The sequence below is a fragment of the Centrocercus urophasianus genome, unplaced genomic scaffold (assembly GCF_019232065.1).
Source record: "Centrocercus urophasianus isolate 14NV4802_14NV808 unplaced genomic scaffold, USGS_Curo_1.0 seq_17, whole genome shotgun sequence".
Taxonomy (NCBI): domain Eukaryota; kingdom Metazoa; phylum Chordata; class Aves; order Galliformes; family Phasianidae; genus Centrocercus; species Centrocercus urophasianus.
In genome coordinates, this window is record NW_024884722.1 from 16,867,877 (window position 1) to 16,883,171 (window position 15,295).

The 15,295-nt window shown below is 40.0% G+C and overlaps 1 protein-coding gene across 4 annotated transcripts in view; it reads right to left on the bottom strand.

Moving 5' to 3' along the window:
- Positions 1–368: 368 nt before the first annotated feature.
- Positions 369–15,295, bottom strand: part of WDFY4 (WDFY family member 4) — a 127,763-nt gene continuing 112,836 nt past the window's right edge. For 2 of the 4 annotated variants that reach the window (XM_042818027.1, XM_042818026.1), the window contains exons 57-63: positions 14,353–14,510; positions 12,683–12,841; positions 8,779–8,958; positions 5,393–5,575; positions 4,486–4,573; positions 2,178–2,289; positions 369–1,190 (exon numbers count right to left, since the gene is read on the bottom strand). In XM_042818027.1, coding sequence (XP_042673961.1) covers positions 1,124–1,190; positions 2,178–2,289; positions 4,486–4,573; positions 5,393–5,575; positions 8,779–8,958; positions 12,683–12,841; positions 14,353–14,510 — 947 coding nt within the window. In that variant the 3' untranslated portion in view covers positions 369–1,123. The other 2 variants (XM_042818029.1, XM_042818028.1) reach the window with 2 other exon arrangements.

Consider the following 15,295-nt stretch of genomic DNA (forward strand, 5'->3'; position numbering starts at 1 on the left):
GCAAGACAAGTAAAATCTACTCCTGATTCCTCCAAACGATGCTTGCAAGTTTCTAAGCACCAAGATTATGACATACAGCAGTTCTGCACGTTCCTGTTCAGCACAGCACACACATGGCTTCTCTCCTGCAGCACTAAGCAGTCAGTGCAGTGGAAATCACGGAACTCTTGTGGCTCTGGCTGTCCAATGGTACATATGCAGATACGAACACACAGACCTTCACGGACACAGTGTCTTCTGTATTCATCCAGGCTCCATCCTTATCCAGGCTGTGATGTCCAGGAAGCCACTCTGCCTAACTGGTTTCTCAGGCCTTCCCTTAATAAGCTAAGACATACAACTTATTTACCAAAGCAAGACAGGAGAAGTGAGGGGGAATTATCAGCAATATATATATCAGCAATAGTTCCCTCAAATTTGCTAATAAAATGTTAAGGAGCTTGATTTTTCACACTTCCTCCATTTCAACTAGGAACATAAATCACATTTGTATTTGTTATATTATGGCCTCAGCTTTCTTACAATGCAAAAATCCACTTCTACCACAAAGAATGATTATGAAATTAAGTAGTGATACTGACAGTCAAGGTAACATCACAACATGTCCAAGAAAGAAGGCAGGAGGGGGAAAATAATGCAGATTCAGGAGGGAGGAATGTCAAGAAGAGACTTGTAATGTTGGTAAGAACAAAGATTCTGCTACAAATTCAGTTAACAACAGTTTGAAGATTCAGTAGTTTTTGATGTCGTGACAGTAAAATTAGAATTGGTCCATTTTACTAAGCTACATTGCTCTTCAGCACAAATCAAGAATACTTTATTTGCAAGCGTTTATTTGTGAACAACAAAGTATTATGTCAAATTCAGTATTTAAAATAACATTTAAAATACAGAAATTTTCCAAGGACAAATACCATGAATTCTTGTTATCTGTATGTCTGTCAGTGTCTTTCCCACAGCTTTGGAGTCCATTATTTGATTTGAAGAAAGCTGACTGCACTCTCACTCCAACAATTCCTTTGAGATTCAGTCCCCAGACATATGCTTCTGATGTCTCTGACTCTTTCATGCTCTTTTCTCTCCATTCAAAAGGCTGAAAACACGAGTTCCTGATCAGTCCTTCCTACCCATCCACAGACCAGCAGCAGATTCTTCCCCATTCATCACCAACTAGAATTTTGGAGGAATTTCTTGAAAAAGAGAGAAAAAAATGTTTAAGAATAAGAAGTAAATACGATAAGGCATTCTCCTCTATGTGCAGCAATTGGGAGAATGCAACAGGCAGGGCAGCAAGTAATCTCTCATGTTAACAATGATCTAGACTAGACAAAAGACTGAACTTAGAAATAGATTCACGTTTTCCTGAATTTCAGAGTGTTATTTGTAATTGATCAATCCAGATCTGGTGCTTTTAACCTCCTCTGATCCGAAGAATCTGTAATTGTTAACTAAATCACCTGGGCAGCTTCAGAATTCAGACTTGTCAGCATACTGAAAGCTTTGCTGCATGCAGAGTCAGCAACACCTTCCCACTTTCCATGCATATAAGTATCACACGAAGAACTCTAGCTCTCAGTATAGAAAATACAGGGATCATTTTAGCAACCATCAAAATGCCAGCACTTCTGGAGATGAAGAGAGCAGCTGTTTTACAGAACATTGCAACATCATGGGCTAGAAGACAGCAACAAACATTACACCAGATGACACTGCAAGAGGGGGATTGAATAAACTAAAGTATTGCTGGCTGTGCAAGCTGAGTTTAACTGCAAAGTTATCCTTTAGCCAGAAACTTCCATATTACATTTCTTCTCAGGAGATGGCATCTCCAACAATTGCTCGGACAGTGTTTTTCCTGTGGTATAGAGACAGCATAGCATCCACTAATCTCTCCAACTATTCTACTCAAAAGCTGCTGCTTCTTCTGGGCTTTCTCCTGACCATTGCCAGTCCCAACACCCTTCATGTAATGTTGTTAGCCAGGCCAGCTCCTAGAATGACTGAATTCGGCAAAGAATTTGAATGAAATTTAAAAAGCAAACCCCAAACAAAAACTCACAAACAGAACAAAAACAAAACACAAAGTTCAGAATAAAATAACCTGAGAATTTAGGACAGAGGATGACGCATTGTCCCCTGCCAGGCATAGGCTACAATGCAAAGGACAGAACCATTACCTGGACACAGCAAGCGCTGTCACTGTTGGGCTGTTCTTACTTGGCTTCCCTGACAAGGCAAGGCTGGGATTCAGTTCCCGAAAGAGAACAAGATGTTTTCCACACTTGTTACCTGTTGTTTGGTTTAAAAAAATAAATATTTAGAAAGTGTCTAGGGGGCAGCATGGAAGGGATTGTTATTATTTACAGTCAGCAAGTTGTTGAGAACAAATACATTCAATCCCAACCTGTGCTGTTGCAAAATAGGCCCATCCCAATTTAATTTGTGGCTATGATAGTTACATGTGCTGACGTGTGGCTGTATCAATTGTGTGCTAAATTGGATTTGTGTATTATTGCTTTCTAAATTGCATGCCTAGTTCAGCAAAATTGTTCATCAGTTTTCACTGGCTCTGTGTTTAATAAGATGCCCCACAATACCTTGCTGCCAAGATATAATACAGCTCATAATTGCCTAGTAAAAAGAAATTACATAAAGCCCTGTTATTATCAACTTATCTAAATCTGCTCGTAACAGAGCCAATAATTAAATGCTGAGAACATTTCACATACACACACATACATACAGAGACCTAACAACATAATTCAATCATAGTTACTTTAGTCTTCTTAATGACTTGTGTTTTGTATTAATTTTATTTTCTTTAATGTGCAGAATGAGATGTGGGAATACTTGGCCATTTAAAATAATTCTGAAATCATCTGGATACTTTAAGGGAGAATGTCACAGTGCTGATCACTCTTCAGCTCTTCAATAAGGAATGCTGCTGCTGCATGCATCTGAGAACATGCTTCCTTACACTTGTGCGAGAACAGGTGTGTGTACATACACCCCAAAAGATGCCTAATTAAAGCATGTCTTCCTTTATGATCCTGCATTAAAAAGGCACAAACAGAAGCATCTTGCTGTGCTCCCATGGGCAGCTTTTAAGTCCTAGCTTAGAAAATGGGTGAAGAAGATTACTTTTTTAATTTTTTTTTTTTTTAAAGCAAAAATCTCACTTTGCTGACAGACAAAAACTATGCAATTGTATTTGAGTAAAACTAACATGGAAATATTTACCACAGGGAGTGAAGGACAAGAGTTTAGAAAATTCTTAAAATTAATTAGATGCTTCTACATGGAAAAAGAATCTGCAAAGTGACTGCTGAACGCTACAAGGATTCTGGAAAGTGTTAAAACCTGTTTTTTGACTTGCATCAATCTCTGATTAGAGACTGCAGTGAAACCAAACCAGCCCAGCTTCTGCAGGCAGACTGCCTCACATCTGGCATCTCTAGTGTTCTTGCTCCTTCTCTAGAAGCATCTGGCTCTACCTACTCTCATAGATGTAACAAAAGGCAAGACGGGCATCTGGTCTGGCATTTTCAATATGCCTCTGTACCTATGTTTCTGCATCTCAATCTAAGTATACTTCAGATGCCAAGTTCCACAAACAGCACTTCTGAAGATCTCAGTGGTAATGCCCAATTACTGCATAATATCTTTTCATGCAGATGTTACATCTACAACTACCTTTATGTAAACCGTATGCCCACAACCAAAGCAACAGAGAATGTCTAATGAGGTTCAGAGCAAATAAGTGGCATAAATTATACATGTTAACAACACAACTTTTTTTTTTCTTTTTTTTTTCTTTTTTTATTTTTTAATGAAATGTGTTGCGAACAGAAGCAAGCTGTGCTATTAGGACATGCCTGTAAAGCTCCCTGGCAGGCTTCAGTTCCTGTGTTTGTTAGAACAGAAAAGTGAGCCTGAGTTGTTTTTAATACCAGCCAGTGCTGTAGCACTGTCACCTTGTACATCTCGGCTCTGTAAGAACTACAGGGCATCGGCTTGGCACTGCTTTCAATATACAGCACCATGCTGCTGGAATCCAACTGGTTTGGAGGAACTCTGACCTCATTTAAGGCAGCACAGACAACAACCTGCCTGCTTTGATGTCTCAGCACACTTTAGTACAGGCTACCAGCAGATATGCTAACGAAGTGGGATTTATGGCACTAGGATAGTTCATTAGTTTCATAGGTTTATGCAGAAAGGTGGCCTGTCAAGCTTAATGGAACCTATGAAGAACCTATCAGCTTCATCCGCATCAGATTTGTCCATGAGACTAGTGGCTGAGAGCCCTTCTGTCTCTCTAAGGCATGGCAGTGACTACCCACTACTGTTGCTGGTTACAGTCACACTTTATCACTGCCTGAACCCTCTCAGCCATGCCACTTTGCTCTCACACCCCCTCTTTCTCAGAATAAAACAAGGGCTGCAGTAAGTCAGCCTGAAGTTCACAGCCCACTACGGTCATACCTGGGCTGCTTGCCTCTCCCACAGTTCCTCTCTGCGAGCTCAGGCCAGCAGCTTGCTCTGGGCCAGTGGTGTATTCAGTCTTCCACAGCTGTGCCAGCAAAGAGGAGGAAAGGAGAAGAAAGAAAAAACACAACAGATTGTAACAGAACAATCACATGGGAGACAGGGCTGTTTTCTTCCTAGTAAGGGGTGAAAATTGGACTTTATGATCTGAGCAGGATTTGGCATGGTTCTCCCCTCCACCGTGTTACAGTGTGTCACACTGGAGAAAGGTATGGGGGGAGCTGGCAGGGTTTCCAAACAAGGCAGTAGCCATGATTCCAGTCATCCAGGAAGCTCTCTCACCAGACTGGAGGCAGAACCAGAAAAACCTTCTGCTCCTGAGAACATGATGTAATAAATTAAGCTGTGAACAAACTCTCAGAAACTATGGATCCCGAAGGGTTCTGTAGTACTGACTTATGCAAAAGTGAATCTCAGTGCTTTTCTCACCAGCACCACATCTATGTCTCCATTTATGAAACAAAGGCAGTGGATATTGATTTTTTTTTTTAGGCAACGCATTGACACCCACTAGCAAGTGCTACAGAAGTGCCAGGCACTACATTTTCCCTGTGAGGAACTGTTTTTCCTAGAAACACAAACATATTTCTGACGGGCAATAACAGTTTTGCTTTCAAAAACAAACCAGATTGAAAAGCGTATTTTCAAAACTCTTCCCAAATGACAGACACTCCTCATCGAGGAGGACACAACCTGATAAGAAGGAAGTCTTTACTCCAGTTTTCAGTTTTTTTCCCTTGTGCTGCCCTGTTCAGAAAGTGGCATGGGCTTTTAGTAGCTCTGTCTCTCCATTCAGGTTTACACTGAATTAGGATTCCCCTTTTTCTCACCCCCGGCCACCTACCCTGACCACTCCATCTGTACTTCCTGTGATGACAATGCTGCGTGTATCCCAGTCCATCACTTCAGCAAAGCAGCAGCAAGCAATACAGCTCTTGGGGCTGCAGGTGGTGTTAACACTCACAAGAGGCTGGCCATTGACTGTCCATAGGTGGAGGTAAGATCCAGCACAGGAGGCAATATCACCCTGTAACATAACAACAGGCAACGTTTTCAAGATCCTACACTTGTTCTTCTCACAGGAGGGCAGAGCTAATGGATTTAGAAGGATGCAAATCAGCAGTAAACTTTTGGTTCAAGGTGGGGAGGCCTTCACATATTCAACAGAAACCATTTAGTAAGTTGGGCTAGAATTGCAATGCCCATTCGTAAAATAAAAGACACTGGGTGACACTTTGAATGACATTTCCTTTTACAAAATAGTTTGAGGCTATCAAATATCCACAGAACATCACACCCTGCAGTCTACTTCCACCCTCCTGTAGTCTTGCTGGTTCTAAGCACTTAATTACTTGGCACTTTTTATTCAAACTATCTCAGCATCTCTTTCCTTCACATCCTCCTAAGTATGCAAGCCTCAATACTTGTTTTTCTAGTTTTGTGCTCTTGACTTGCCAAAATGATCTTAGCTCCAACTGTTGATAAAAATGCACAGACATGTCAGATACAGATCACCTGATGCTGTGTCAGAAAATAGGAAAAAAAAGGAAAAAAGCAATGCCTTGTTTCATGCTAAACACAAAAACAACCTTGAGATTCATTTCCTACAACTGGGCAGGGGGGGACCAAAGGAGGTTCTCAGTACCATTCTGCAATCCTGGGTACAAAACACAGCCAGGCAGCCTACAGACTGCGCAGGGTTACAGCACAGCGGGCTGCACCAAGATAAGTCTGTTACCTTTACGTAAGGCAATCGAATCCTCTCCTTACCCATCAAGAAAGAATTTTTGAACATGACAAAGGATTCAAAGAATCATAGAAAAAGAGGTAAACAAAGAAAAGAGTACAGAAAGCTAACTGCTATGTTCTGCCCTTACCTTTCAGTCAGCGCATAGCCCTGCAGAGCATCAGCTGATCCCCAGCTACTGCCAGGGACAGCAACTGTATGCAGCCAGCACCTAGTGCAGATTCTGGGCCAGAACTAGAGCTTTTAAATTTTACTGATATACAAATAAACGTTCTGTTAAATAAGGACATAGTGCTTACTTCCTTAGCTGTGAAGCCTTTGGTGATTTCACAATCTTCCTCTGCCCCTCACAGGGAGCTTAATGTCATCGCATTTTTGTACTGCTTTGCATTCTAGCAATAACCAGCTCAGCATTCAGTGAGCTGCACATTCAATTCAGAAAACATCTTTGCAATAGTATTTCTCCTATTCTTTCAGTGAAGGTTCATGGTCTGACCGTACATAAGGAGCAAATGCACACATAATCCCTTGAAGCAAGTAACTTAGAAAACCAAAAGCCAGTGCTGTACCTTTAAATCTGATCAACAAACTAACTGAAATTCCACCCACACTTTTCACCCTTGATGCATTCTAAGAACTAGTTAAATAGAATAGTACCAGCAAAGTCAATGATTCTGGGAATGGCTGGTGTGCCCTTCAAGCTAGCAGTGCGCATCTGGTTTAAATCAACTAGAACTGTAGAATCCTTAGAATTGGAAGGGACCTTTAAAGGTCATCTAGTTCAGCTCCCCTGCAATGAACAGGGATATCCACAACTAGATCAGGCTGCCCAGTTTACTAATGTTGTACTTCATCTCTGCCTATTTGAGCACAGAGCTTTTCACACTGGAGGGCAGAATTCTTCAGAATTCTGAAGATAAAACAAATATAGCATATTTAACACAGAATTACCAGTAATTAAAGAGATTAAATTTCAGCAAACTCATCAGCATGGGAGTACATGATATTCTGAACTTTGTTTCCTACAAATCTTTGTTTCAAAATGTTTTGAATTTTTCAAGAAAAAAAACCTCATTACCAAAATCATAATTCTGTGTCAACTGAAATACTTAATGCAATGTAAGCATTATTTCTATCTTCACTACACTATATAAAGACGTAATTTAAACTAAAGTTTCAAAATGAAACATCCTGCTATGCTTTCTCCTTCAAACATAATTTCCCAAGGTTTCTCAAGGTTAAATGAACCTTTCTGCAGGCTATTGTCCAATCAGTTTTACCATTTACAATCCAGCAAGCTGGAGAACTGCTTTTGGCTCCGTCATCACAATGTTCCTGGCACAGACCATCCTATTTTTCAATAGCTCAGATGAAGGGCCACCAGCTCAAACAGCTACAGTTAATGGTAAGTTGATGTGCAAGATGAAGAGGACTCCATTATCTTGAGGTCTGAAGCCCATGGCTTTTTTTTTTTTGCCAGCCCACCCAATTGTTTCTGAATGCTTAGTACAATTTTAACTACCATCTCAAGGGATCACCAGGTATTGTGAGTTGGCTGCTCAAAGCCAACAGCCACGTAATGCTAAGCAAGATCCCTGGGGCTGAGTGCTGAGCTGACACTGAACAGACTAATTAAATCCCATCCTCAATCATCAGCCATCAGACTGTATGGTTAGTAGAACTCTAATATGACACAGGTTAAGTAGAGAATGTCTACTTCGTCTTACTGCTATTAAATAACTTTGCCTCTCTTAGTACAAACCACAGTGCTCGATGCATGCTCAAATTGTCTGGGCAGCTGGAACCCTGCTCTAGTATACTAAAAGACATATAAAAAACAAATGTACAAGCAACATTCTTGGAAGATAGAAGGTTGGAAAAAAAAAAAATCCCACCAAGAGTGTTTACAGCTCAAATCCAACACAGAATATTTTCCTATCAGCATGCATGCAGTTACAGCTATGCCCAGACCACAGCAAGAATTTTTCCACTGCTGGTAAAGGCAAATCCAGCCATTGCTATCAGCAGCATGCTTCTCAGCTGGTGGTAGCAGGGAAAGCAAAAAGAAAACAACACTGTCACTACAAGGGTGTAAGAAAGTTGTCAGCTGAGGTGGCAGACTGAGGTCCAACAGGTATTAGCTGGCCGCAGTCTGTTTCATGAACGTCAGGAGAGATTAATGGAATAATGGAAGCAACAAGGCTATGGGTGAGCCAGATCCAATACTTCACGCTCTGTAAACTAAAAGATTTTTAATCCTGCTGCCTACCTACCCAAAGATGCTTCTGCTTAGCTACTCAGTCTAAGATGTTGCTTTTAGTGCTCCCCTCTCATCATTAAGAAGACTATTAGCAGTCTCAATACAAAGAAAAAAAATCAATGCATCAGACTCAGGATGTTTTTCTGTTGGGAAGAGTACCCATTAAGTTATCATAAAATGTTCACGGATGCATCAGAAGAAAGATGATAAATGAAGATCTTACTGTTGAATTGTTGATGGCAACAGAAGAGAGACTCGCTCCATGGGCAGGAAGCTGGGTTATGTACGTCAGATGGTTCAGGTCCCAAATGATGCAGGTTCTGTCATCAGATCCACTCACAATGATACTGTAGGTCACAGATGCAGCAAGGCAGGTCACTGCCTGAGAGTGCCCATACAAAGCCTAGTGAGGGAAAAGTAACCAACAAATCAGAGGGTGGCTGAATTATGAGAGAACTGCAATCCTACTGCCATTTACTTAGTTAGAACAAACAATCCAGTCAGACTGTCCAGTCAGATTTCAGAGAACTGAAAATGGTATGAAGCAAAAATCCTGAAGTATCTTACAGAATTATTCTTGTCTACAACTTGTGGTTTACGAAAGTTCAGTCTCCAAGGAGATTAAATGACTTGATCCAAGTTGCCCAGTAACTCAGTGGAACAACTGAACTGGCTTACATTTCTGAGTCTACCACAGTGGTTTGCGTGCAGAAACAAATCATCACCTTTTACTTCAGTCAAGACTGTCTAAAGCAAGTAGAATTTGGACTTGAGAATTATCACTTTTCAAAATTTAGAAATCATTTTAAAATAAAACGTATCAAATGTTTCTTTCTCTTTTACCGAACAAGCACTAACATTTTTCCAATTTTAGTTCAGAATAAAAATAGCATTTGTGGGAGAATTTTTACTTTAAAAAACCATACGCTAATTCCTCTCACATCAATCATTAATCCAGCACATTTTTTTCTGTTTCCCAGGTTTCAAAGTCATACAAAATACCTAGTTTAACTTGAAACAATTTTATAACAAATACATAAGTAAATTGCATTTTAGGCAATTTAATGTCACAGAAATCATAGACAGAAATATGCTAACGACAGTTGTGTAATTTGCGGCATTCTCAAGTGACAACAACATTTCTGCTGCTTAATCACCAATGACATTAAATTCTGTAGGGCAGAGAAAGACTTCCACAACTTTCCTAGAAAGCCTTTCAGGGTTCAATTTTTAACTGCCTTACTGTGAAAAATTAGAGCCACCAGTTTTATTGCTGGTTTTAACAGTAACTGCATACTCCTCACTGACTTTTTCTACATGACATAATTACCAGATCTTCAGGGTCTGTGTCAGAGAGCCACATATCTCAAATGATTTTTGCAGACACATCTCATACTCTTTTCCAGCCTGTGACTGTCAGACTGAAGTCTTGCTGTCTAGCACGTGCTACCAGTTGACAAGGTTATTAGGACAACAGTATTCAAAGATAACCCACTGGTACAGCTGAGCTGTAGCAGCCTATGATGTACAGAAGGTGTCTTGCAATTGCAAGGGATGAATTTCAGTTTGCAATGTATTCTATTGAAGAGAGCCATCAATTTAAAATACTGACAAAAATTGGGTCTTCTCTCCAACAGTGGTCCTCAGACGTTCTCTGCAGTAACTTTGGATGTAGAACAATCTGTTTACAAAGGGCTGGGATAAACTCACGTCTGTGTTCAAGAACTAAACAGGACCACTGCAGAAAGGGCTAGGATAGGGCAAGATCAGGGGCTCCAAATTTCCCCTCCCTTCCTCAGAAGGATGAAAGGAAGCATACCTACTGTGACAGCATCCATATTGCCAGACAAGCTATGCTTCTATGCAAATTTTAATCAAGGTTTTTTCATTTTTAACTCAGGAAGACCTCCTGCTTGGTGATAAAGTGTTTTAAATGCAAGCTAAGTGTGGAAAAGAAATATAGATCTGAGCTCAGCTAAAAATCTCAGCTTCAATTCACCAGTGTTTCAGTATGCATTAATGCAAAAAACAGACAAGTGCTGTAGCTCTCTAACATCTCATTATTCCTCTGTGAAGACTGGGGAAAAACTGAGAGGCCTGCGTCCGCAGTAAATTCACGAATATCAACCAAAAATAAAAGAGGATCAGCTTCACTGCAGGAACGCTCAGTCCATGAAAATTAAACCGGTTTCTGGCCATCTAGCTTAACTGGCTGACATGGGCACAGTTTCTCCACAGCTATCTGTGTTCAGCACCTCCCTGGCAGGTCTGCACAGCAGACAGGGCACAGCTTGCCTGAGGACTTCTCCAGCCTGGTTGTTCATTTGGCCCAAAAATTCTGGGGGTTTGACTGCATGGGTTGCTCTGCTCTTGAATACTAAGGGAACCAGTAAATTGCATGGATCAATAACTGAGGCTATTATGTTCAATCTTTAGCGTTCCAGAAAACTGTGGAAGCAGCCCCTGCTTGAGAGGAAAAAGAGACTTTTTATGGTGAAACACAGTTTCTGCACTTTACTACATTCCAAACCAGAATGTGTCAGTCCCATGAGACAACTGATAAGTGAATAGCATCCACTTTATAGCACATCAGCTTTACTTAAGCAAAGCTCACTCTCTCAGGAAAGATGATACCATTCTTTTGCTCAGGAAAAAAAAAAAAAAAAAAAAGAAAGAAAAAGAAAAAAAATAGCCCCTACAAAACACTGAATGACATGAAAGCAGCATGTAATTCACTGGAAGTCATTTAGTACAAATTTACATCTATGCCAGTCATCAAAAACCAAAACCTCTGCAAGTAAAGAAAAAAAAAAAATAGATACAACATTTGTCACTGAATGACCTCATGCCTTTTAATGGACTAATGGGTAGTATCAGTTTAATCACAGTGGAACACATCAGCAAAGCTGATTCTGAATTTCCTTTAACAAAAGTGAAAGGCATTGCACTGAAGATAAAACAGCCTCTTCAATGAGTTGCTTGAAACTCAAGCAGATCCCCAGATTGGTATCATTTTGATGGTTATGAAGATTACTGCTTACATTTTCTCTACTGTTATTTCTTCCTTTTCTATGTCCATCTCTTGTTTTAGAATATTAAGCAGGGTGATTAAAAGGTCATCACTGAAGACCTTGTCTCCTATTTTTAACATAAATCTCAGAAACAAAAAAAAGGGTACTCTGAACTGTTTCCCTTGTAATTTCAACATCCCAATATTTCAGATAAATGAAGGTCTTGAAGCTTCTCTGGCCTCCTAATGGGAATTGATGTTCTCATGTTATTTAATGACAAATAAAAAGTTTTTGGAATAAAAAGCACCAAAACATCTCCTGAATATCCCTCCAAAGCATTTGAACAGAAGTGTCACATCTGGAGCATTCGATGCACAGTTTATTAATTCAGTTGAGAATGGCAGAGAGGTTTCTGTCTCTTGAATACTTAGGGAAAAGAGGTGATAGGCTGCCTTTTGGATATGATAGTACTCCATATTTTCTTGTAAAGTTGAGAACTCTCCATAGCTAAATTGCACAAATCTTGCATGAGAATTCACTTTCGCAAATAAAATTGCATTTATGTGGTCACTGGGTGACCAGAGTTGAGTTCGAAATCAACGAACATCAAGCAACTGTGGACAGTGGGGTCACAAACTATATACTTGTAGGGATCCATCTCTACCTCATGGAGTAAATTCTGAATTCAGGTTGAGAGAGAAGTATCGATTCTTTTGCCTACTCAAGTGTTCACCTCCATCAGTTATGTTCACAGGGTGTTTTGGGGGTCACACTGCTCTAGCAGTACAAGTGAAGACAGGAGATGCTTTATTATCCCCTTCTTTTTATCATCATAAACTTTGGAAATGCTGTCAAAGCAAACAAGCAAAAAAAAAAAAAAAAAAAAAAAAAAAGGAAACCAACAAGCAAACATAATACGTAATAATCAGGTATAGGTATAAAGCATATAATCAGTTCCTGGCCTAACTGCAGGTTTTCACATTATACTGAAGACCATCACTTTTTTCTGTCCTTCTGTTTCATTGTAGCATGTTTTCTCTTTCACTCATCAGACAGAAAGAAAGTTATCTTTTGTTTTTTTTTTTTTTTTAAATTTCTTTAATAAAAGTCTCTCACCTGTCTCAAGCTTAGATGTTTCACTTTGTCCTTGACCAAAGAAAGTTCCCAGACACACACAACTGAGCTTGTTCCAGATGTGATTACAGTAGTTGCTGAAGGACACACAGCACAGAGGCATTTTCCCCAGTCTGCCATGCACTCAAATGTAGTCATGTTCTGTATGAGAAAGCAGCTGTCAGGCAAATATTCATCTGGTGATACCATGCATTTATTACATGCAAATTTCATTTTCTGAACTCAGTCTCCTTGGTCTTCAAACCCAGGAAAGAAAAGCTCATCTTATCCCACACCTGTGTTAATATACAATTGCAATTTATGTACAAGGGCTCATCCAAAAGTAACACCTCCTGTTTTATTCTGTTGGCACGCAATGTCAGATGTGCATGATGGTGCTATGACAGTAGATGAACCTTCCTACCAATATTCCATTCCATTTTGGTGCCATGTGACAGATGGCAGCAGAGAGGCAATCTGACAGAACAGCATCTGACACGGAAGCATGCATGAAGCAAAATTTTGGAACAGAATTCTTCCATGCAGAAAAAATATGTACCTATTTACAGTCATAAAGCTTGCTGAATGTTTATGGAGACCAAACAGTGGATGTCAGCAGAGTCAGGCAGTGGGAGGTGCATTTCAACAGTGGTGAAAGTGACAGTGGTAACCTCTGCTGGTACAGATTTTGAGTGCAGCAGGCAGATTCTTGTTTTCATCACCAGCCAATGGTGGTGATCATATTGTAAAATAATGTTTTGTAGAGAGAAGTTGCTTTATCTATTAATTCAGTGTCCCAGGACACCAGAATTCCATCCCCTCACACTACAGACTTCCTACATGACCTCAAGCAAGTTCATTCTGCTACCATATAGTGACTACGTGCAAGCATTCAATGTCAATTAAGAACAAAGCTCAGGTTGTTATGGCCACCACTAATATTGGAACTTACAGAAAAATCTTTGTGATTTCATAGGGCACAGAAAGCAAAGTAAATCTCTGTTTTTTTTCATGTCCAATGACTGTGGATATGTCTGTAAAAACATAACCATTTGACATGCAGTAATAGCCAAGCTGAACAACATACCCCACTGTTTTGGTATCCAAGCTAACATTTGTGTCTTAGCATATCATAATATTGTCCCAAAGACACCCCAAATCAGTGTGTTAGTAGCAGAGAAAAGCTGAATCTGCCCAGTGCCCTGGTCAGTAGTGTGGTGACACAGACTCTTGATTTTTAACAGAAGCAGCATTACATTGAATGAATGCACTGGACTAAGCTTGGAAGTCAGAGGGGAATTGGCAGATGGTCCTATCTATATCCAGCAGAAAGTTCTGCACAATGAAATTTCTAATCTGAGGCTAGGAGACTTTGTTTTGTTCTTACAACCTATGAAATGAGGTTTCTCCTTCATTTGATAGACAGCACAATCACTTGAAGGAAAGCTTGAGATCATTTAGAGGGGAAATATCACATTTTTCAGCAGAGGAATGATTTTGTACTCCACTGGAATAACCAATTTGATTTTTCTCAAAAAGCCTGACTGCAAAAAAAGTACTGCACAGCACCCATCAGAGCAGCTCATCACCAGCCTCTGAAAATGGTTCCCAAACAAACCAAGGGCTTACGTAACATCCATTTCTGAAACACTTAGATTTTTTCTTATTTTTACCTTTTCAGACCCATAGTTACCAAAGCAGCAGGTGAAGTCATCAAATCCCCAGCAGAATGTTTTGTTCCAAAGAGGAGGAATCAAAACTTTATTTTTTTCAACGGCCAGGACGCCTTTCTCAGTATGAACAATGTGTCCAACAGCTCCTTTTGAACATTCTGACAAGACAAAGAATGTATTTAATTCTATTGTTTTTAGAACGCTAAGGTTAGCTATTGCCTTACACGGCTTTGTGGTGAGCTGGCAAGCCCCACAGCTGGGCTCAGTGAGTGGTGGCTGGGTCCACAGAAAAACCCTCTCCACCACTGCAATTCCAGGCAAGAGCAGAAACCCCCTTTTTGAATAAATCAATCCATGCAGAGAGGGAAACCGGCTTCAAAGGAGGGGATTTAACAGCATTGCCATTAAGCTTCTTTTCAGTGGCAGATTACCATACGCCATGAACTAGAGGATGCAGGGCATCTCACCAACAGCCTCAGAATACAGCTGCAGGAGCCTGCTACCACCACAAGGCTGTGTGATGCAAACACCACTGCCATGGGATTAAAAAGTACATACACTGAAATTTTTCAGGATTTCTACATCTTAAGAATCACAGACTAAGAAGATGAAGACCGAGATAAAGAGGCAGGGAAAGAACATATTTACTTTGCTGATGAATATAAAAAGAGAAAAAGAGAAGGGAAAACAATGAGTATTAACTTTTACTTTGATATATTCAGAATGCTGAAGATTAAAAAAAAAAAAAAAAAAAAAGATATAGATGTCATAAAAAATCTGCTCTGAACACTAGAAAATAAGTTTCAAGATCTGTCATGAATATCATAATTTTGAGAGGATCTATGTGGAGCCAGGAGATGACCTTGGTGTCCTTTCCAACTCAGGATATCCTGTGATTCTGAGTACTTTGAATGTCCATTCATATTCCACAAATAACTTAGGG